General features: G+C 43.3%; 2 protein-coding genes across 3 annotated transcripts; both read left to right on the top strand.

Moving 5' to 3' along the window:
* Positions 1–1,208: 1,208 nt before the first annotated feature.
* On the top strand, positions 1,209–10,692 carry LOC138214575 (membrane-spanning 4-domains subfamily A member 6B). Of its 2 annotated transcripts, XM_069176301.1 has the most exons (9): positions 1,209–1,333; positions 3,346–3,454; positions 3,766–3,879; positions 4,059–4,115; positions 4,657–4,794; positions 6,040–6,087; positions 6,221–6,334; positions 7,489–7,587; positions 8,642–10,692. In XM_069176301.1, exons 2-9 carry the CDS (start codon positions 3,353–3,355, stop codon positions 8,747–8,749), a joined length of 780 nt encoding a protein of 259 aa, XP_069032402.1. In that variant the 5' UTR covers positions 1,209–1,333; positions 3,346–3,352; the 3' UTR covers positions 8,750–10,692. The 2 variants fall into 2 exon arrangements, with proteins under 2 accessions (XP_069032402.1, XP_069032404.1); XM_069176303.1 differs by lacking the exon at positions 6,040–6,087.
* Positions 10,693–12,391: 1,699 nt separating this feature from the next.
* On the top strand, positions 12,392–20,491 carry ilf2 (interleukin enhancer binding factor 2). The gene is made up of 15 exons (XM_069176056.1): positions 12,392–12,510; positions 14,532–14,591; positions 14,705–14,747; positions 15,206–15,310; positions 15,604–15,681; positions 15,960–16,062; positions 16,762–16,827; positions 17,108–17,224; positions 18,509–18,587; positions 18,669–18,756; positions 18,949–19,010; positions 19,099–19,213; positions 19,467–19,557; positions 20,011–20,169; positions 20,289–20,491. Exons 1-14 carry the CDS (start codon positions 12,506–12,508, stop codon positions 20,160–20,162), a joined length of 1,164 nt encoding a protein of 387 aa, XP_069032157.1. The 5' UTR covers positions 12,392–12,505; the 3' UTR covers positions 20,163–20,169; positions 20,289–20,491.
* The last annotated feature ends 67 nt before the right edge of the window (positions 20,492–20,558 follow it).

Genomic DNA, 20,558 nt, shown 5'->3' with positions numbered 1-20,558 from the left:
GCATTTAGAGAGAGAATTTGTCCCAAGAGAACTGTGTACTTCAGGTCTGATTTGATTCCACTCTACCCCACCAGTGACAGACAGGCTGTCTGAGGGCCGGGGACAAATAACATGAAACAGACCCAGGATCTTTAACAGGCCCCCATCAGCAGAGAAGAACAATGCATGTCAAGTAAAACCTTTTATTATAATAGAACCAAATCACATCATAAGACATCTCGGCACGTGGCATTGTAAGGTCCCAGGCAGGAAGTCAGGACACCTGAAACCAGAGGTCAGGATGAGTAACAAATTAAAACAGGAAATAAAAATACTGGAAAACCGTGAACAAACAGAAAACATCCTATAGTCAGGTGCAAGGTTTTACAGGCAAAATGTTGTAAACATACACAAAAGAATAACTAAGATTTCCTTAAAGATTTTACTGCACGACAGGCCAGCTACAATCTGTCTAGTATATTGTTCATCAGGTGATCTAGCTTCATACAGGCCCCTAAAACCTGCTTAGATTCTGTATAATCTACAAACATTAGTACTATTACTTCCCATAATCCATGCAATTGTTTTAATTTTAAAAAGCCTTGCAACTCACTCCAAACTGGTGCCTCATGCTACGGCTGGGGAAATGTCTTCAGTGTGTGCACCACTGATGGAAACCAGCCTCTAACGTTGTCACTTCAGAGCATTGAAAGGTCTTCCAAGCTGTTAGATGAAATGGTACTGGCACCACCTTTTTCTGCACTCATACAGCTCCAGCTCACTTCATCACAACTTTTATCATGTTTTCTGGCTTTTGAGGGTAGTGGCGAGAACAAAACTACATTTTCCTCCACCTCACCGGCCCCCATCAGCATCCAAGTAGGGAGGAACACTGGCTTCACCCTGATTACCCAGAACTAAGACAGATATTACAAACTGATTTTTCTCTTTTGTGCACACACTTTATGTTTAGGCTTAAATTGTATTGTTTTTAGGAGCTTATTACAATTGTGACACTTTTATTTTTTGTCATCATGACTTTATTTAAATATAGCCATTTACAGGCTACATAATGCTGGGTTATCTTTATTTTTATTTTTATAATGAAAGCGTGATCTTATATAACGGGAGCTGAGCCTGCTCTGGACTCCCTTCCTGTCTGCAGTCGTTCATGTGAAGTGCACCAGGTAGCAAGACCGCAAAAAGTCGCAGCACCAGTGTGCTGCAGTGAAATCCAGCACCTGAACACACCCTGCGGCAGACTGCAGAGCAGACACGCGCACTGACAGCGTCTCTGCAGCGTATCTTCACTGAACACATCCGAAAAAGGACGAGATCCAGTGACACGACTGAGGTAAGACCGTCTGTTCTCTGCATGAAGCCCCGCAACGCTAACTAGCTGTGGGACAGGACGGAGCGCCTCATTTGGCATCAGAACTGTGGACACCGCTCAGAGGAAAGTAACATCCGTGATGTCCAAAAAAACAGTCCGGGTCTGGTTAAATGGTGTGGCGGCTGCGGTCCCATCAGCATCCCGCAGCATCCCGCAGAGCACCGGACGGTTTACTAACTCATCACAGAGCTCCGTGCTCAGTCTCAACTGCATGAAACACTGAGTAGCAATCCTCTACATGTCTCTATACAGCCAGCCTATCTTTAGATCACCGGCCTATCAAGAATCATTGTGCCGTTGCCCTCCGTCATTTTAAAGCTCGTCCGCACATCTGCAATATTCTCTCAGTCAGGACATGAATATTTATCCAAAAACCCACCGCATCGATGATGATGATTGAAGGCAGGACTCTGTTTCTCCTGAACAGCAGCAGAAGTTCTTTGCTTCACTGACTGCAGGCTGTTGTTGCATGATGGAAGTGAAAGTCAGTCTGCAGGCTGTGGCCTGGACAAAGACGCAAAGACATCTTCAGTCTATTCAGGGGACAGACTCACTCATCTCAGTCTTACAGCCAAAAGAAACAGATTAGAATCAGGATGCTGTCACATTTTACTTTTATATAATAAAACTCCCAACATAATTATACATTCATTAATCCTAAATAAATTAACAGTGATAGAGATTTTTACTTTTGCAGTTTGGCTTCCCAGCAGCAGTGGGTAGGATTTAATGGCATCTAGTGGTGAGATTATAGGTTGCAACGAACTCTCACCCTCTGCTTCATGCATGTTGTTTTATCACATCCTGCCTGATGTGATCTGCCGTACACATTTTGCTATATTTCTTTACATGGGACTGCGACCATAAACCTGCTTGTAGGTTCAGGAGTCTCCAATCACCCATCTAGTTAAATAATCGAAGGTTCAGCCTGGCTCACTGCACCTAATATGTAGTAAGTAGGCCAGAAGGTTCCATCCATCGAGACCTCTTGTGGTCGTGGTAATTATGACGGGAGCAAAGGAGGAAGTCAGGTGAAGTAGTACAACCCTGTTTCCAAAAAAGTTGGTACACTGTGTAAAAAGTAAATAAAAATAATGCAGTTATTTGTCAATCATGTAAACTCATATTTATTAAAAAAAAAAAAAAAACAGACCAAAGACATGTCAAATGTTGAAACTGAGAAATGTTATTGTTTTATAAAAAAATATATTCTTATTTTGAATTTGATGGCAGCAACACGTCTCAAAAAAGTTGTGACAGGGTCATGTTCACCACTGTGTTGCATCACCTCTTCTTTTAACAACACTCTGTAAATGTTTAGGAACTCGAGTCGAGTCGAGTTTTGAAAGTGAAATGTGGTCCCATTCTTGCCTGGTATAGTATTCCAGCTGCTCAACAGTTCAGGGTCTCCTTGGTTGTATTTTTCATGTCCTGATGCTCCAGATGTTTTCAATGATTGACAGGTCTGGACTGCAGGAGGTCAGTTTATCAGCGGACTCTTCTACTATGGAGACATGTTGCTGCCATCAAATTCAAAATAAGCAGATATTTTTCATAAAACTATAAAGTTTCTCAGTTTCAACATTTGATATGTTGTCTTTAGTGTATTTTCAATTAAATATGTGTTTACATGATTTGCAAATCATTTAATTCGGTTTATATTTACATTTTACACAGCGTCCCAACATTTTTACGATGAAACATTCACAACTGTTGAGGGTTCACAAACCTTCAGGGTTCACTGCATGTGGTCGATAATCGCTCTACGAGTCCATATATTTGGGACAGATCTGTGATGAGGGCTGATATCAGTTCAATCAGTTGACACATTTCACAATGTATTTATTTTAATTTCTTCAAAAATCATTTAACCATCCACTTCTTTTGTTAGCTACTCTTTCCCTTTGGCTGAACCTTTTCTACTAACTGTTATTTGTCCTATGTTCTTTTGAAACCTGCCGTTTCTCCATCAGCATCAGGATGGCTCAAAATGAGAAAGACCCAATGCCGGCAGCAGAGACAGGGACCCTCTCTGCAGGACAACTGCAGTCCCACCTGAAGATGGAGCCCAAGACTCTGGGGGTGAGCAGAAAAGAAAAAAAAGTTGGAAACCACACTTAAGGCAATAAGTCAGTGATCCAGACTCAGGTATTTGTGCATATATACAGTACATCCCATATAAAGTCACAGCTGCCTGTATCAGACATAACACACTGCATTATGTAAAAGAGTTCCCACATTGAAAATTAAAACAGCTGAGATGATTCCTTAAATGTAAATGAACATTTCAGTCTCATTATCCAATAAAGACCTCTGACTTTAGTGTTTGCCTTTTATAAATGCATGACATGCTGATTAATTCTTCTATCTATTCTTTACCACCCGACATCCAGGCGATCCAGATCGTCATCGGGGCTCTGATTCTCTGTCTCAGTGCTTCTGTGCTTCAGATCCATGAGGTCCACTTCACAGGAGACGTGGCCCTCTTCCTGATTGTTGTCATACAGGTCAGTAAGAGACTGAAGAGGAATTTCCAGAGTGTACTTTTAGATTTTCACAGCATCTTTTCATGTTTTCTTCTGTATATAATACTTGAATTTAAAAAAAAAAAAAAAAAAAGCATTAAGACCTTCCTGCCATTTCTTTTGAACACTGTGTCTGACTACGTTGTATTGTGATGCACCAGGTGACCTTGTCTGGTTCCGTGTTGGTCCACAGTGGGAGGAGACCTTCTCTGTTTTGGGTCAGTCTGAATGTAATCAGCAGTCCAGGAATTAGCATGCCTTGTTCATTTCTGCCAGCTCACACCACTGTGAAATTACATGCCTCAAAGTTGTTCATCTGTATGATTATAGTATCTGAAAAATGTCATTCTACAAATGTTGTTTTAAGCATTTTTTTCTCTCAAGACGTAAAAATATTATATTTGCATTTTGTAAAGTTCTCCTCTTTATGCTCTTTTCCACTATTGGCCGTGCGGTCTACACTTGGTACAATATTTTAAGAATGTTTTTGTTTTTCAATATTATTTGTATAGTGAATGTAAGAGGTTGAAAATAATCCCCTCATGTTTTTAATTGGTAAATTCTATATACTCTTATGTTGTTTAAAGGCTTTTTCTCTATATTTGCCAAGTACATCCGTGAAATATGATACTTTAGAGGATCAGCCCCCACATTTGGATGATCCACTGACACATTAGTAATGTGATACAGCATCGTTCCTGATGCAGCTGCAGTTTATTTCTCTGCTTGGTTTGTGAGCATCACTGCTGTTGTTTCCAGGTGAAATGTGTCCTGGTGCTGCACCTCATTAGCGCTGCGTTTGCCACCGCTGCTCTGGGTCTGATGTCCAAACACCTCCCGTACCGCCAGGACTCTTACCACTGTGAACACTGCCGCCGACTGGAGCTGCACGCTGTGGTACTGACTTCAAAACCAACTGAGAGAATACCGAGTAATATGTAAAAATTATTAGATGGAAGGTTTTAATTACTAGAAAACAGAATAGACATAAGCTACGACTCCAATATCACTTTTGCAGTAAAAACATCGTATTTTTCTTGAGCTCTGTGTCACGCTGTGTTACAGCCTGGTTAAATCAGTTTGGGGCTAAAGCTGCTGAGATGGATTGTTTTAGTTTGAGAGAATTTAGTCTTGTCTGGTGCAAGACTGAAACAATGTTTGCAGGACAGAAATATATTTCTGACGAAAAGAAACCCTCTCAGGGTTTCATCAGAACATAAACATTTATCCACCGCCACAGTTAAAGGATTAATATGAAAAGTTCAGTTGTCACACACTCTCGTTGCTCCTTTCTGTTTTTCTTATTGGAAGTGATAGAAAGGTGGATGATAAAGTTCCGAGAGTTCCTGCTGCACGTGAACACAGCACAGAACAGTGACGTGCAGTGATCCCAAAAATTAACACGAACAAACGCCAATGCGTGCGTACAAGTGTTTACAAAAACACATTCTGATGTTGATGAAGCAGTGTAACCTGTAGTTCTCCTGGTTGTTGCCTCGTCCTGCTCCGTGCATGTCACTGTACTGCGCTCTGTTCCTGCAGCAGGAACTGTCTCACCCCTCCTACAGCATGTTGAGCCTTTAAAAGGCAAACTTTAATGTTCCTACCTGAATTATTATTGTTATAAAGGTAATAGAGTTTCCAACAGAGCCTATAGTTTCCAAAATGTCGATGACGCCTGTGAATCATGTCAAGTTTGCAAATTAAAAGGCCTGGGGGTACACAGTAGGGACATTATAGGAAAAGCTTAAGATTTGGAAATGCATTGTCACAAACTACTAAAATTACTAACAGTCATATTGACAAAATTTAGTTCACAAACTATTTAGAATTCATATTCGACATGTTGAATGTGTGATAGACATAAAGAGAATATGGTTTGCAGGTGGACTTTAACAAACAATTTTTACATGGTAAATCTTTCAGTACAGATTTTCTTTTTTAAATCAAGTCCTACCCGACCATATTCATGGAGAATAATTGATATTCTTCATGCTTTGGAGGATTCAGGCTAGACACAGAGCCCTTTCTGACGTATAACTGCACATTTGCTTTAGTAGAAGACAAACTGTCGATTCATAGTTGACACCATGTTGTGAAAAAGCAGACTCCATGTTTCTTTTTCTTTACTGTCCACTGCAGCAACATTGTTTCAGGAAATGCACCGGGCTGATCGAGCAAAAGTGTAAAGTAAGTGACCGACTATTGTTCCAACAAATTCTTTGGTCAGACAGAAATGTGCTTTAGTAATAGAAAATGTATATTTTTTGTGGAATCATCAGTGTCACAGAAAGAAACCTTATTTTCTGATTTCTCTGTTTAGCTGTTGATTGACGGGATCCTGGGGACGCTGGTGATCTTCTTGGTGCTGGAGCTGCTGATCTGCATCACTGCCATGCTGTTCGGACTCAGTGTCTTAGCTGCTAGTGGAAACCAGGTGAGCTCTGACACCTCAAAGCTTCACCAGTGACCTCAGAAGCAGGAATACTCCAAAGCAAAGTCACACAGACTCAGTGTTGGTAAACTGTTGTTTATTGCTGAATATTTCTGAATATAATTAACACTCACTAAAAAACTACACTTTATTCATTATCGTGCTTCTTTTGAGGTATTTAAATCAATACAAATAACTAAGTAGTTCATTATCTTTCATCAAAAACAGCCCAGTCCATTTTTAGTGCAGTCTGAGACCACAACCAGCTACGTTCCCAACAGTAAACATGTCCACCGAACATACGAGTGCAGAGGATGTTATTGACAGGGATCCTTTTTACACTTTTTGTCTGACTAAGATATTCATTCGTAATGCGAGAGGATCCAGCTGGTGGAGATGATCCGGATGCTCTCCAGAGACTGAGCTGCTGAGACAAGATCAGAAGCTCCATGAATCCATCCTGGTTCATGCTGACATTTCCAGCAGAAAAACTAAAGACTGTATAAAAGAATGGATGTTGCCTCCAGATCTAAAAGATGAGGCCAGTGCGTTAAAGTGCAATAGCACTGAGGGCCACTAAGGGCTGGCTTCAATTCAATAATGTACATTTCTCTCATTAAATAAGTCTTTATGGTGTCATTTATGAAATGCACTTATTCTCATCAGTGTTCTGGTGGTCCATCAGTAAATATTTCAATAATTGATTTGATTTTTGGTATGTTTGGGATCGTGTTTGGTTTGATTGACAGGCCTCAGGTGCAGTCAGGTTCCCTGTACAGGTGGCCCGGCTCAGTGTCGTCAGGATCATCCACCCCTCAGTCCTCCCCAGCTGGTCCAAATAGGGTCACTTCTGGTTCCAAAAACCAAGATGGCAGTTCATTAACCAATGGGTGACATCACAGAGGGTTTCCACCTGATAAAAACTGATAAGAAAATTTGCCTCCTCTGTTAATACAAATAGTGTCAAATAGTAGCAAACTAGCAAATAGTGTCTCATTTGACTCCATTTACCTTCAAGTAATCTAGTAGTCAGGCAGATTTTTCCTTTAAGAAACATCTAATTTAATGAGCCATTTAAACCTGGTCTTGGTACTGCTGTAATTTGGTAGACGTAGGTTGTAACTACTAGTTACTGAACGTATGTGTGTGTCCTGCAGGCTCCCAGCCAGAGACCCGTCTATCCCCAGACCCGGCCTCCACCGGCTCCAGCTGTGCAGGTTGTTCCAGCTGTTGCTGATGCAGAAGAGCCTTCTCAGGTACCACAAGTCTTTTAAGGCCCGACTCTGCAGTGCTAGCTGGCACCTCAGTCGTTTTATAGTTCTTCCTTTTGGGTGCGGTCTTGTTCGGTATTTTGTTGATTCAGTGTGTGCCAACGACTTGGTGACATATCAACGTTGCCACATACAGTATTTGGGCTGCTGGTGGTAATTCCATTATAATAATAGTATAGAGGCAATAAAATCGATCTGCTCATTCATTTTTCTCCAATCAAATGGAAAACGCTACAGGCCGAGTTGACAACAAGACGAATGCCTATCTACCAACCCATCAGTGTAGTCTAATACTCGCCATTTTCCTCCAGAAGTTTTTTTGTGTTTGTTGCAATTAAAAATGTTTGATTTTGCAGCAGATTTTGTCAAAAATTTTGATGTAATTTGTGGAATTTTAAGTGAGTTTTTGCACACAAAAAAATGCAAGCTGAGAAAAAAAGTTTTGTTTTTTTTACCTGATAAAGAATGACATGCAAAAGTTTTTGTGGGAAAATCACTGGAATTTTTGTTTTTGTGAGAATTTGTGTTAATTATTGATATCGCAAGATTGCGATTTATCAGAGGAACTAACTGCCATAGAGAGCATATTACATTAATAAATGAATACACAATATTCATATTTTTAGTCTAAATACTTACTATTAGAGTCTTAATCCTTTCTAAACTGGAAAGTTATGAAAAAGAGGGTAAAAGAGGCCACACCACCCTTTTAGAGTAAATTATACCAACGTTATCCTGCACGTCCATAATGTCACAGCTAAGTTCACAGCTGGTTTTGGGTTCCACACCAAAGAAAAACCACGAGAAACAGAAGGAGGTCTCTTTATCAAGTAGAGTCAGAGAACAAATCGTGAACCCGTTTAATGAGGTCTTCATACCCACAGTGACCCACCGTAGAGTTCGTATTGAGTCTGAGGTGTTTGGTCCACAGTGAGATTTAAACTGCAGTGTTCTCCAAACATAACATCATGTGTGGCCACGCCCTGAAATGACAGTTTACTGTGTGGATGTTGAGTCTCTGCTCTTTGTGTGTCCGCAGGTGGCTGTCATTGTGACGGAGCCGGACTCGGAGCAGGGGGAGGACATCTCCACGCCGCCCACTGAGCCCCAGGTGGAACCAATAGAAGCTGTGGACATGGAGCCCTGAACTCAGCTCACGCTGCTCCCTGTGGTGTCATGTCATGTCAGTTACAGGATGTTAAAAAGGGAAAACCCATTCCTGTCAGCTTCCCAGCTCAGTATTATTCTTTGAGAACAAACCTGGCGGCAGCAGCCCAAGGTGAAAAGGTCAAAATAAATGTGAATGTCCCAACAGGTTTTACATCCTTCTATTTCTGGCATGACGTGAACACGGCATCAGTGTCAGCACGGCTGGACCGACAGTATAGTCTGCTGAGGATATGATGTGGATCAATGTTGATTTATTCTACAAATACTAAGACCAATCAAGTAAGTATAGTAAGAGAAACAAAGCAGCAGAAAAACACATTTTTAGCTTCAACCGAAAGCTGAAACAACAAGCCACTTCACTGATAGTATGTGCACAATCTGTGTTGGTTAGTTTGGTTTGGAACGAGGGCAGATTAAATAAGCAACCTTTTACTACAAGGACAGATCAGAAAGTTCAGATTCCTTCTGCTGTGTGAGTGCAGGACAGTGATGTGCACGCAGCAGGAGGAAGTATTACAAGTTACATCGCTTAATCATCAGTCTGTTACACGCCTTCTTGAGACAAATGGTGCATGTGTGTTTGTGGTGTCAGCATGGACCTGAAACTGGAACAGAGAAACATTAGATTTTGGGTCAAACTCTGGAAATGGTCCACAGAGACCCTTGAAATGCTTCAGAAAGTCTACGGCGATGAAGCGACGAGCCGGGCGAGGTGTTCTGATGACATTCTGGTTTCAAGAGGGGCGGAGCTTCACTGTCCAAGACTGAAGAAGGCGCGTCAGGTCAGGAGACACCAGCTGGGTTTTCTTTGTGTCACCGTGAATTCATTCCCCAGAGTCAGACTGTCACTACCGAGTTCTACTGGGACCTTCCAGTACTGTGGCGCCATGGCAACAGGCTTCTCCAACATTGCGCGATCATGCAGGAGTTTCTCACCTACAACAACACAATGAACGCTCCCCACAACTCTTACTCACCTGATGTGGCTCCCTACAATTTCTTTGTTCCCTAAACATTTAACACAAAATCTGATGTTTCTCTGCTCCAGCAGTGTTGAAATCACAAATGTTCAGGAGTCCAGTGGTCACAAAAACATGTGAAACTCAGTTGCTGATCAAGTGACGTAACTTAGAATTCTTCCTGATGAAGGTTATTGCTTCCTGCTGCTCCGTGTGCGTCCGTGGGCCCTCCATTCATGCCCAACAGGAACCGTCTCTGAACTTTCAAAGGTTTTAAACCTCTTTTGCCTGCAACATGTTCTCTGAAGTAACATTTTGTTGTTGCTGTTTGGTTACAAATGGAACTGAGTCAATGCTGTTGTAAACTTCACTCCAAAATTGTTACAGCAGCCAACCTGCTGATAACTGCTGTTGATTGTAATATCTTAGACCTGTTTTGATATTCAAACTAGAAATACTTAAAGTATTTCGTACAGCTATGAACAAGATCAAAATAGAAAGGTTAAATCAGAGCAGCAGAGGTTGTGATTTAAGTCCATCATATGAGTCAAATCAAGCTGTAAACAACATTATGCTCTCTCACCCTGTTGTCAGTCAGGGTTTCTCTCCTTAAAGAGTAAGTCCCAGCTACATTTGCACTTATTGCACAGAAATGTGCTGCCGTGAGAACCTGAAGAGAGAAATGTGTCTAAAAATATTGTAACTATAATAATTGTTCATTGTTTTAAGCAAATGAGACAAAAACACTAAATGTTTCATAAAACGTAAGCACCTGGTCCTCATGACATCACTTCCTGAACACGCTGCCTGACAGTTAGTTTGCTCTTCAGATGTATCACATGCTGCTTTCATGTTAGTGCTGTTAGAAGACACACGATGGTATGATTATCTGTAAATGAATGTATAAACCTTTTAATCACTGAAAATAAAGATACTGCTGCACAGATTAATAATCAGACAACAGATGTCCTTCATCACTCTCACTAATCACCTTCACTTCTGTAGTGTGACTGATTATTCCTTTATTTAATTTCATCACTACAAATGCCTCCTCAGTATATTTGGGACTTTTATAATTCCCCAATTTTTATTCTGGTATTTTTCTGAAGTGACTTTTTTTTTTTCAAAATGACACTATATATCGCAAGCTGTGTATTTCTACTGTATAAACCATATTAAGCTTTCGGAATATTGCTACTGATCTATGATGTCATGGAATCTTGCTACAGATCTATGACGTCACGGAATCTTGCTACTGATCTATGACATCACGGAATCTTGCTACTTACCGATGACATCACTGAATTTTGCTATTGATCTATGACATCACAGAATCTTGCTACTGATCTATGATGTCACAGAATGCCTCTTGTAATCTCTGGTGGGCGTAGCATTCAGAGCCTGTAAACTGAGCAGACCTTGGTACATCGAACCGTCCATCAGTCCAACCACCAGACAGACTCATCGTGAACCAGGAGAGAACACAAACCCTTTTCAGAGTGGAGATGAGCACGTTAAGGGACAAAGACATCCTCCGTCACTGAGCCTCAGAGGTCATGGTTCAGATGTCTGACCTCCAACAAAAGATGCATGTCGAGGAAGCAGCCTGCCATGCACCCCAAAAGGACTTAACTCCAGCTGTCAACCTGGAAAACTGTAAAACCTCCAGGAGGTGGGTGGGACAGTTTGGATGGACATGGTCGGTCGCATCCTGCTCAAGCCCTCATACAGGAGTGGTGGGAGCACCGGAAAAAAACATTCAATATCTCTGGGTGGATAGGGAATGCAAAGGCTCAACTATTAGGTTTATGTTAATCATCCCAACAGTCCCTAAATCAATCATAAATTACATCAATAATAGATATAAGTTTATTGGAGGAAGTCGCAGCACGGACAATCGTCAATAACCATCTCAATCAACAACTTCCAGACAAATTATCATTCACAGATGGTTCCAAAGACTCTGAAACTGCAGGGACACCTTTTTTAATAACAAACTGTAATGCAGCTTTCAAAAGAGATTAAAGGAGCATTTATCATAAATGTTCGGAACAGTATTAGCTTTAATTTCAGACAGTATCTCAGCACTCACAAGAATTAAATCTGGACCACCATGCAGACAGTATGCATTACTTGAAATACCTGAAATATGCAGGCGCCACAGCAGAAGGGTGGAGATGTGTTACCTCTGGATCTCTGCCCACAAAGGTACAAAGGCAACAAAGAAGTGGACATATTAAACACAATCAATAAAACAAAATACAATAAACATAGAAATTCTGTTTAGTAAGGTTGAAGTCAAATTTATTATCAAAGAACACATGCAAAATCTGGCAAGATTATTGAGACATCAGCATTGAAAAAACAGCTTTTCATACAAAAACAAGTTGGAAAGAGTAAAATATAAGGAAACAGACAAAGTTGACTCAGGTTAGGACACACCGGACTCAACAGAACAGGACTGAGCCCACATTACAACAAAACACATCTGGTCAAACAACTGAGAGAAGAATATCTGAGGGGGAGTGTTACACAAAACACCGAAATATTTAGAGGCACAGGGAATAAGATCTTTGTTTTGACCGCTAGTCTCCTGTCCCACTCCAGTCCAGCAGGTGGCGGTGATGCTCCTAGAAGATGGTTTCAACCTGCCAGCAACGAAGAAGGAGAAGGAAGAAGAAGAAGAAGAAGAACAAAAAGCCGTCCGGTCTGCGGAGGGACGCCGAGCAGTTCTCCGACAATTTTCGTATTCAACAATCAAAACGTCGTACACAATGAGGTAATCATATTTCATCACATTGGGTGTTATGTTTTAATCTGGACTGGAGCCGGCTGTTGGTGGCGCGAGGAAACGAGCTCGGAGCAGCAGCTCTGTTGAAGCTAGCAGCGTGCGTCGTTAGAGAGCTGCTAGCAGCTGAAACACTGAGTGTGTGTGTGTGTGTGTGTGAGAGAGAGAGAGTGAGAAAGAAAGTGAGTGAGCGAGAGAGTGAGTGTGAGAGAGAGAGAGAGTGTGTGAGAGAGTGAGAGAGAGAGAGTGTGTGTGTGTGAGAGAGTGTGAGAGAGAGAGCGTGAGAAAGAAAGTGAGAGAGTGAGTGAGCGAGAGAGTGAGTGTGAGAGAGAGAGAGAGTGTGTGAGAGAGTGAGAGAGAGAGAGTGTGTGTGTGTGAGAGAGTGTGAGAGAGAGAGAGAAAGAGTGAGAGAGAGTGTGAGAGAGAGAGAGAAAGAGTGTGTGCGAGATAGTGAGAGACAGAGAAAGAGTGATAGAGAGTGTGTGTGAGAGAGAGTGTGAGAGAGAGTGTGAGTGAGAGAGTGTGCGAGAGAGACAGTGTGTTAGAGAGAGAGAGAGAGAGAAAGAGTGAGAGAGAGCGTGAGAAAGAAAGTGAGAGAAAGAGAGAGTGTGTGAGAGAGAGAGACAGTGTGTTAGAGAGAGAGAAGGAGTGAGAGAGAGCGTGAGAAAGAAAGTGAGAGAGTGAGTGAGTGAGAGAGTGAGTGTGAGAGAGAGAGAGTGTGTGAGAGAGAAAGAGAGTGAGAGAGAGAGAGTGTGTGTGAGAGAGAGAGTGTGAGAGAAAGTGAGAGAGAGAAAGAGTGTGTGCGAGATAGTGAGAGAGAGAGAAAGAGTGAGAGAGAGTGTGAGAGAGAGTGAGTGTGAGAGAGAGCGTGAGAAAGAAAGTGAGTGTGAGTGAGTGAGTGTGAGAGAGAGAGAGTGTGTGAGAGAGTGAGAGAGAGAGTGTGTGTGTGTGAGAGAGTGTGAGAGAGAGAGCGTGAGAAAGAAAGTGAGAGAGTGAGTGAGCGAGAGAGAGAGAGTGTGTGAGAGAGTGAGAGAGAGAGTGTGTGTGTGTGAGAGAGAGAGAGAAAGAGTGTGAGAGAGAGAGAAAGAGTGTGTGCGAGATAGTGAGAGACAGAGAAAGAGTGATAGAGAGTGTGTGTGTGAGAGAGAGTGTGAGTGAGAGAGTGTGCGAGAGAGACAGTGTGTTAGAGAGAGAGAGAGAGAAAGAGTGAGAGAGAGCGTGAGAAAGAAAGTGAGAGAAAGAGAGAGTGTGAGAGAGAGAGACAGTGTGTTAGAGAGAGAGAAGGAGTGAGAGAGAGCGTGAGAAAGAAAGTGAGAGAGTGAGTGAGTGAGAGAGTGAGTGTGAGAGAGAGAGTGTGTGAGAGAGAAAGAGAGTGAGAGAGAGAGAGTGTGTGTGAGAGAGAGAGTGTGAGAGAGAGTGTGAGAGAAAGTGAGAGAGAGAAAGAGTGTGTGCGAGAGCGTGAGAAAGAGAGAGTGAGTTAGAGAGAGAGAGTGTGAGAGAGAGAAAGGGTGAGAGAGTGTGTGTGTGAGAGAGCGTGAGAAAGAAAGTGAGTGTGAGAGAAAGAGTGTGAGAGAGAGAGAGAGTGTGAGTGAGTGAGAGAGTGTGTGTGAGAGAGGGAGTTAGAGAGAGTGTGTGTGAGAGAGGGAGAAAGGGTGAGAGAGTGTGTGTGTGTGTGTGAGAGAGAGAGTGTGAGAAAGAAAGTGAGAGAAAGAGAGAGAAAGTGAGAGAGAGAAAGAGTGAGTGAGTGAGTGAGTGAGTGAGAGAGAGTGTGTGTGAGAGAGAGAGAGTGAGTGAGAGAGAGAGAGAGTGTGAGTGAGAGAGAGAGAGAGGGGGGGGGGCATAGTTCAATGATCAGCCTGCCAGCATGCTAATGTTAGCTAACACCACCATGCTTATTGAATGAATGAAAACTTGTGGACTGATGTGTCGGAGCAGACCAGCTGCTGCTCGGTCGGGTCGTCTCCATGTTTGATCCGTGAGTAGTCCTAACATGCGGTTCTGTTTGTGTTCAGAGGGGACCGCGGCAGGGGCCGAGGAGGCCGCTTCGGGTCCCGTGGAGGACTGGTCCAGGGGTGAGTGATGTTTTAAATCAAAAGCCGAGTCAGATTCCAGTGTGCCGTACCTGAAGCCTCCTATTAGTTCTACACGTGTATCAAACTTCTGAGCTCGTCTCCGTCATGTTCAGGTACCGTCCGTTCGTCCCACACATCCCGTTTGACTTCTACGTGGTGAGTAGAAACCTTCCTGTGACGTCACAGAGGTCTTTAATGGAGGGTTGTGTGTGTGAAGCAGCATGTTGTGTCACTAGTGTGTCTGTTGTGTGTGACTAGTGTGTCTGTTGTGTGTCACTAGTGTGTCTGTTGTGTGTGACTAGTGTGTCTGTTGTGTGTCACTAGTGTGTCTGTTGTGTGTCACTAGTGTGTCTGTTGTGTGTCACTAGTGTGTCTGTTGTGTGTCACTAGTGTGTCTGTTGTGTGTCACTAGTGTGTCTGTTGTGTGTCACTAGTGTGTCTGTTGTGTGTCACTAGTGTGTCTGTTGTGTGTCACTAGTGTGTCTGTTGTGTGTCACTAGTGTGTCTGTTGTGTGTCACTAGTGTGTCTGTTGTGTGACTAGTGTGTCTGTTGTGTGTCACTAGTGTGTGTTGTGTGTCTGTTTGTCACTAGTGTGTCTGTTGTGTGTCACTAGTGTGAGATGGCGTTCCCCCGAGTGAAGCCGGCTCCTGACGAGACGGCCTTCAGTGAGTGTCTGCTGAAGAGGAACCAGGACTTGAGCCCCACACCGGCCGAGCAGGTCGGTCCTCCAACATGCGTTGATTACATCATAACCTGCTGTTTGAATTATTTTATATAATAACCTGCTGTTTGAATTATTTTATATAATAACCTGCTGTTTGAATTATTTTATATAATAACCTGCTGTTTGAATTATTTTATATAATAACCTGCTGTTTGAATTATTTTATATAATAACCTGCTGTTTGAATTATTTTATATAATAACCTGCTGTTTGAATTATTTGAATTACCCACTGTCGTTGAAGTTTTCTCCCAGAAACCCTGTCCTCTGTTGTCGTCCTGTATTCAGTCCTCCATCTTGTCGCTGGTCACAAAGATCAATAATGTCATCGACAACCTGATTGTTGCACCGGGAAACTTTGAAGTGGTGAGTCATACATGTACCCACCTGGCAGACTATTTATTATTATTATTAATGTGTCAGTGTGAAATAAAGTGTCAGACATGTTGACATATTTAAATAACCCTCCAGCATTACATGAAGAAACACACTGAGTGTTTAGTAACTGTTTTGTTTGTTTGTTGGGTTTCTCTCTCATATTTTGTACATAAATAGTGTTTTGGTTGATTGAATGTGTTGTTGACTAAACCGTTTATTTTAGCCAGTATGAATCCATCCCATGTTAATACGGTGTCCCCTGGTAGCAAATCGAAGAGGTGCGTCAGGTGGGTTCATATAAGAAGGGAACCATGACGACCGGACACAACGTCGCGGACCTGGTTGTGATCCTGAAGATCCTCCCGACATGTGAGTGATCAGTGGAAGTGATGTCATCGTATGAACGGGAGGTTTAATGATCCAAACTGTGACTGTGAAGGAGTTCAGGTGCTGCTCAGGTTCTTTAAAGAGAAACCTGCAGGTTGATGACATCATCAGTAAGGAATGAAGCAGATGTTTATATATTGCAGCAGATGTTTAGATCCACCTCACGAGAGGCGGAGCGGCGAAGCACGGTCGAGTCTATCCGGAAGAAACGGGATTCCTTCAGGAGTTTTTACAGAAGAGGTGGAACATTGAAATAAACACGCATGACGAACCACAGCTTTATGATTCTGAGCCCGCTGGACATCGAAGAAATGATGAGAAATAACGGCCGTTCATTGGTGGTGTGAGAAGCAGCAGAGATCACGCTACTGTAGATTTCACTGTGACATCATAATAGAACACATCCATTTGTCTTTTCATAGCAGAGTATTAATACTTCTAACAGAAACTACTGTCCACACTACCAACGTAGTGATCCGAGCTGCTCACACTCATGACCCCGTGACCTCTGGTACTGAAGAGTGAGCTGGCCACCGGCTCTTTTAGCAGAACTTCTGACTTTGTCCCGTAAAACATCAACTGGTGCGTGTGCGCGCTGAGGAAATGACAAGTTTGATCTGTGATGTTGGTTATCAGTTTCTGTGGTGATGATGATGATGATGAATGGATTTCCTGTTACAGTGGAGGCGGTTGCTGCTCTTGGGAACAAAGTGGTGGAGACCCTTCGCACACAGGACCCGTCTGAAGGTAACACACACACACACACACACACACACACACACACACACACACACACACACACACACACACACACACAGAGAACATTGACATCCATTAAAGAGCAGCTGTGATGATGTTTAACAGACGGAGAGACGACCACATGCAGAAAACCAGCTCTCATTTTGTTCCCTTTTATTCAGGATAAAACAGTGAACTTGATTATTAGTTTATTTCAGTGACATCGTGTTGTTTAACAACATGTATGTGAGTCTGTGTCATGTCTGATGGAGCGTGTCGCTGCTTTCAGTGTTGTCCATGCTGACCAATGAGACGGGCTTCGAGATCAGTTCAGCTGACGCCACCGTCAAGATTCTCATCACCACCGTCCCCCCCAACCTGCGCAAGCTGGACCCGGAGCTGCACTGTACGTCCTCAACACACACACACACACACACACACACACACACACACACACACACACACGATGCTGGATCATATCCTGATCTAGTTGGGATTGAGTTTATTTTAATGTTTGTTTGATTGAGGGACAGTCATTAGTCCATCACCTAATGTTTTTGAAAAAATTCTCACATTGAATTAACTGTAGAAAGATAATTTGTTTATTTAAACACTGATTATTTGTATTTTGACGATGAAATGTTGTAAAAAGGTCAGAAATCTGTATTTGTACGCTGCAGATTGGTGTCAAATGTGTTCTGACCAGACTGTTTATAAAAATGTTCGTAACTTCAGGTCTGAAAAATGAGGCTTTAAGCTGCAATACCAGCGAGTGCCACTAGAGGTCGGCTCCAAAAAGCCTCCGGCTCCATAGACTCCCATTCAACTTCTCTCATCAAATCCAAAGTGAATAAAATGTGTCCATCAGTTATCTCGGTGTTGTTAGCTAAAGTCAGGGAGGCTGTGGCTCAGACGGTAGAGAGGGTTGAACACTAATCAGGAGGTTGGTGGTTCAATCCCCAGCTCCTCCTGTCCACATGCCTAAGTGTCCTTGAGCAAGACACCGAACCCTAAGTTGCTCCCGATGGTGAACCATCGGTGTGTGAATGTTCTCCTGATGGCAGCACCTTGCATGGTGATCTGTCTCATTAGTGTTTGAATGGGAAAACCATGTTAAAGCGCTTTGAGACCAAAAGGGGATAAAGCGCCATACAAGTATAGACCATTTACCATTCACTCCTTCTTCTTAGTTTTCTGGAGGTCCATCTGAAAATAATCCCTCATTCATTAGAAAAGAAGATTCAAGAAGACCTGTTTTTTTTTTTTGTTGTTTTTTTTGTTTTTTGTTTTTTTTTTTGGGGGGGGGGGGGGGGCGTGTCCATTGGCTCCTTTCCCAGCTCGTCCAAATATGGTCACTTCCTGCTCCAAACCGCTCCGAACTAGCAAAGATGGTGACGGACAGAATCTGAACTGGAGGATTCATAACGTTCACAAACCAACGATGACATCACTGATGGATGATGACATCACTGATGGATGATGACATCACTGATGGATGATGGATTATACTCGACTATCTTCTAACCCACTATGTGATCAAACTTCATGAAAGGATCAGAAAACACTGTAAACACATGTAACGCTTCTGCTGCTTTGATTGACCTGCGTTGTATTAATGACAGAGCCTGTCAAAATAAAAGTATCTGACTGAAATCAAATGCTGAGCTAACTGTTCCTCCTGTTTCCTCAGTGGACATCAAGGTGCTGCAGAGCGCCCTCGCTGCCATCCGTCACGCCCGCTGGTTCGAGGAAAATGCCTCTCAGTCAACGTGAGGCCGTTTCTCTGCACTCGTATCAAACCTGCTGCTTTCTGTTACCGTGAACTCACCTGAACTGTTCATAATCCTCAGGGTCAAAGTCCTGATCCGCCTGCTCAAGGACCTGAGGCTGCGCTTCCCCGGCTTCGAACCCCTCACCCCCTGGATCCTGGACCTGCTGGTGAGTAAACAACACGACCGTGTGGCTGCATGTCCAGGTCATCTCAGGACCAGATCAGAGCGTCACACGGTTTCTGTTGGGTGTGAACGGTGAGCAGCACACCGTCCCTCAGTGATGAGGTCACAGCAGTGAGCAGCACACCGTCCCTCAGTGATGAGGTCACAGCAGTGAGGTTTGTCCTTCTTGTTTCAGGGCCACTCTGCCGTGATGAACAACCCGTCCAGGCAGCCGCTGTCCCTGAACGTGGCCTACAGGTCGGTCTTTACCCTCCTCGGTGTCGGTTTGTTCAGTCATTACAGACGGACCGTTTTCTCTGACTCTCTTTGTTGGACCTTTTTGAAGACGCTGCCTGCAGATGTTGGCTGCTGGTCTCTTCCTGCCCGGCTCAGTGGGCATCACCGACCCCTGTGAGAGTGGAAACTTCAGAGTGCACACAGTGATGACTCTAGAGCAGCAGGTGGGTCTGGTCACACACACACACACACACACACACACACACACACACACACACACACACACACACACACACACACACACTGTGATGTGTGTCTGTTGTTTATTGGTGGCGTTGGGAAGAAAACATCACAGCAGCTGAAAACACTTTGGAGAAGTTGCCGAGCCTGATGACAGTGATAACTGTGTGTGTGTGTGTGTGTGTGTGTGTGTGTGTGTGTGTGTGTGTGTGTGTGTGTGTGTGTGTGTGTCTCCAGGATATGGTGTGTTTCACAGCACAGACTCTGGTCAGGGTTCTCTCTCACGGAGGCTACAGGAAGATCCTCGGCCTGGAGGGAGACGCCAGCTGTAAGATCATCTCCGTCATGTTTCCGTTTCCTGCAGCTCCTCACATTCCTACTTTTTGTCCATGTCATGATGTCATGATGTCATGATGTCATGAGAATGTGGAGTTGTGCGTTCGATGTGCTCTCCATCAAGGCTGCACTTGTTAGAAACTGTTCATAGCGGATTAATACAGGGTTATTTTTCAAGTCTGTCTTTGTATATTCAGCCATAAAATGCATACTTATTTTTTTATTTTGTCCTTTTCAAATACTCGTGTCCAGATGAACACGGTCCTGAGCCCCTTAAGGCACATGTATAATAACTGGAGCCGGCTAAAAGTGCAGTCTCACAACGGACTGGTGTCCGTCTCCGTTCAGGATCATAAACCTGGTTTCAGAACAGCTCTTCTGTTTTCTGGACATGTTGAGCTGTGCTTCTTGAAACTATTAAATGGCTTGTGATGTGTTGATGCAGACTTGGCGACAGAGATGTCCACCTGGGACGGTGTGATCGTCACTCCGTCTGAGAAGGCCTACGAGAAGCCTCCAGAGAGGAAGGAGGAGGAGGACGAAGCTCTGGAGGAGGGAGGAGACGGAGAGGACGAGAGCATGGAGACGCAGGAGTGATGACGAGGTGGCTTCCTTCATCACCAACATCACACGCTCCACTTCCTCTTTATTAAAGGACGGATGTGCTGTTGTTGTTGTTGTTGTTGTTGTGTTGACCTGACAGGTTGTGCTCTGTTTCCACAGTTGGTGAGCTGATTGACGTCCTGTCAGCCGGACGTCGTTGGTCACCAGCTGGAGGCGCGTTCGTTCGTTCGCCGGGCCGCTGACGTGTTCACACAAACAACTGGCCTCATTTCATGTCATTTTTTTTATTGTGATGTTTCTTCTTTCCCTTTGTTTTATTTGTACTTCCTGTTTCTAACAGTGACATAAACGTTTTTAGTTTATCCTGCGTCTCATCCGTGTCTAAATCACAGCAGGTGTTTGAGTTGGAGCTCGAAGGTGAAACACTCA

This window comes from Embiotoca jacksoni, unplaced genomic scaffold (assembly GCF_022577435.1).
Source record: "Embiotoca jacksoni isolate LCO1_2020_lvr unplaced genomic scaffold, fEmbJac1.0.p SCAF_7, whole genome shotgun sequence".
Taxonomy (NCBI): Eukaryota; Metazoa; Chordata; class Actinopteri; family Embiotocidae; genus Embiotoca; species Embiotoca jacksoni.
This window is presented reverse-complemented; position numbering and strand designations above follow the sequence as displayed.

Bases quoted from the DNA above. Each gene is read 5' to 3' on its own strand.
- ilf2 (XM_069176056.1), top strand. The intron at 17,225-18,508 runs GTACGTCCTCAA...CTGTTTCCTCAG, and splicing joins GCTGGACCCGGAGCTGCACT to TGGACATCAAGGTGCTGCAG. The intron at 18,757-18,948 runs GTGAGTAAACAA...TTCTTGTTTCAG, and splicing joins CCTGGATCCTGGACCTGCTG to GGCCACTCTGCCGTGATGAA.
- LOC138214575 (XM_069176301.1), top strand. From the start codon at position 3,353: ATGGCTCAAAATGAGAAAGACCCAATGCCGGCAGCAGAGACAGGGACC. The intron at 6,088-6,220 runs GTAAGTGACCGA...TTCTCTGTTTAG, and splicing joins TGATCGAGCAAAAGTGTAAA to CTGTTGATTGACGGGATCCT. The intron at 7,588-8,641 runs GTACCACAAGTC...GTGTGTCCGCAG, and splicing joins ATGCAGAAGAGCCTTCTCAG to GTGGCTGTCATTGTGACGGA.